The sequence below is a fragment of the Ptychodera flava genome, chromosome 2 (assembly GCF_041260155.1).
Source record: "Ptychodera flava strain L36383 chromosome 2, AS_Pfla_20210202, whole genome shotgun sequence".
NCBI classification, from domain to species: Eukaryota; Metazoa; Hemichordata; class Enteropneusta; family Ptychoderidae; genus Ptychodera; species Ptychodera flava.
Window position 1 is genome coordinate 17,228,481 of NC_091929.1, and position 2,089 is coordinate 17,230,569.

The 2,089-nt window shown below is 41.3% G+C and overlaps 1 protein-coding gene across 1 annotated transcript; it reads right to left on the reverse strand.

Moving 5' to 3' along the window:
- Positions 1–204: 204 nt before the first annotated feature.
- Positions 205–1,128, reverse strand: LOC139149184 (uncharacterized protein KIAA1958-like). The gene has a single exon (XM_070720758.1). It carries the CDS (start codon positions 1,126–1,128, stop codon positions 205–207), a length of 924 nt encoding a protein of 307 aa, XP_070576859.1.
- Positions 1,129–2,089: the final 961 nt, after the last annotated feature.

Sequence of the window (2,089 nt, forward strand, 5' to 3'; positions counted from 1 at the left end):
GTTGATGGACATCGCCAGAGCCTCGACGGCAGCAGGAGACAGTTGTTGCGGCATTGGCATCAGTTGATTTCTGTTTTTTTGGTGCCGGTCAAAATATCTGACATTATTTCCTTTTGATTTAAAGAGTTTACGGGGTAGGAATTGATAGACTGGACATTTCTGTGACCAGAAAGCTGCATTATTTGGGTCGGAGGTATACCATGCTCACTGAGTTTCTGGATTGCTGTCTTTCGTGCGCCCCTTTATTCCGGCTCGTTCTGTGATGGTTTTCACGATACTCTCCAGTTTGTTTTTGCCCATCGGTTGTCGTTTGTACCATATCTGGGTGGTTGGCTTATAATTTATGGCCAGGTAGAACGGAGAATGTAATTCGCACATGTCATCTGGGCGATGGTCTTTATATATTTTGTAGGTTTCAACGGGACAGATACTCTTGTCTTCAACAGCGAACATTTTCGGTGCGTACGGACGAACGTTACCATATTGACCGCTCCTGGTTTTGTTGTCACGTTCGGAAAACTCAAGATACTCGCGACCCGCTGTTGTTGTTTTCAGAAGTATGTCACCCCAACACAATTTTCTGTTTTCGTCACAGGCTCGAAAACCAAGGAGCTTGGTGTTATTCCACCACACTGTGTATAAGACCGATTCTGGATTGTAGTTACCGAGTATTTTCTTTTCTCGCATAAGTTTAATGTCATCGTCTGTCAGTGGCTCGGCGGCTCGAGATTTATTTCCTTTGCCCTTCGACTTAAGATCGCAACGCTTCGCTCTGAGTGCATCTTGAGACACCTTAAAAACTGTATCTCTACAGATGGAATATCGGTAGCCTTTCTCTGAAAGGTAACGATCGATGCCTCGTTGGTAGCTGGTTAAAGTATCGGGTTCGTACTCACTGCCATCACTCTGTCGGGCTCCGATGAAAAACTTGGCAAGGTGTTGATCCAGAATTTCTGGTGGCAACAAATAAAATTCTACTTGACTGCACTCGGTGGCCTGCAAAAAGCTTATGAACTGCTTGACTGATGTGTTGGTGGCTTTAACTGTGTTTTTTCGGCGTTGATTTGCGATGAATTGGTCAATTTCTTCACCACTGACATTTACGTGACGCTGCTCCATTGCTGACATTTTGTGTTGTCCACTCGATCGTCAAAAAGTGACAGCAGACTACAATTTTTCCCGCCCGCACATAAATTAATGAAAATTCTAGAATCAGCCGTATTTTATATTTTACACATGTATTTTAATACCCCGTATTTCCCTAAACTTCATTACCCTCCCACTATTGCGTCTCGAGAAATTCAAAGCGGTGTTCATCGTGTCCTGAACAGCTGATTTTGTTTGTTTACGTTTGTTGAAAGTAGTCCGGGTCCCATATCCACCACATGTGGAATATGGATTCATCGTAGTCATATACCTATAGTGTGACGTCATACTATAGGGATAACTGGGTCTATGTATGTGATAACTAATAAAGATCACACAACAAGTGTACACTGTAGTTTTGCATTTTATTAGTATACGTATGCGCATACTTAACGTATCGGACACATGTATAGAATCAGTGTATGTGTGTATATTGTTGTATATCGAGTATTTTGCCCAGTGAGCGATTGAATTTCAGGGATGCTATTAGTATGCACAACCAAGTAACAAGATTTTATTGTGTACATATTTCGTCAGTGACAGAAATGTATTCTATCGGTCAACATATGTTTATTTTTGACATTTCTTCTGCGCCCTCGAAATGAGACTGAGTTAATATATGCCCTGTTGGTTACACGACGACTGTAGTCCCAACATGGAGATACAGTCTTGTAGAAGGGACAAATAATGGAAGTCTCTACATACTTTGTAAAACTTGCAGTCCTTTGCATAAACGTAAAACATTATTTTATTTTCATGATTTTCTATAATACTACCGTGATCCACCAAACAGAAATCTCCGTTTAAGGGATCGTATGGATGTAGCAGTAAACTTACAATACTCTATTTCGTGTAATTCGATAGCTCGACTGTGGTGCTTCGGAGCATTGGAAAATGAGAGCACTATCAATGTATTTCATGATATTAAGACTGCCGTTTGGCG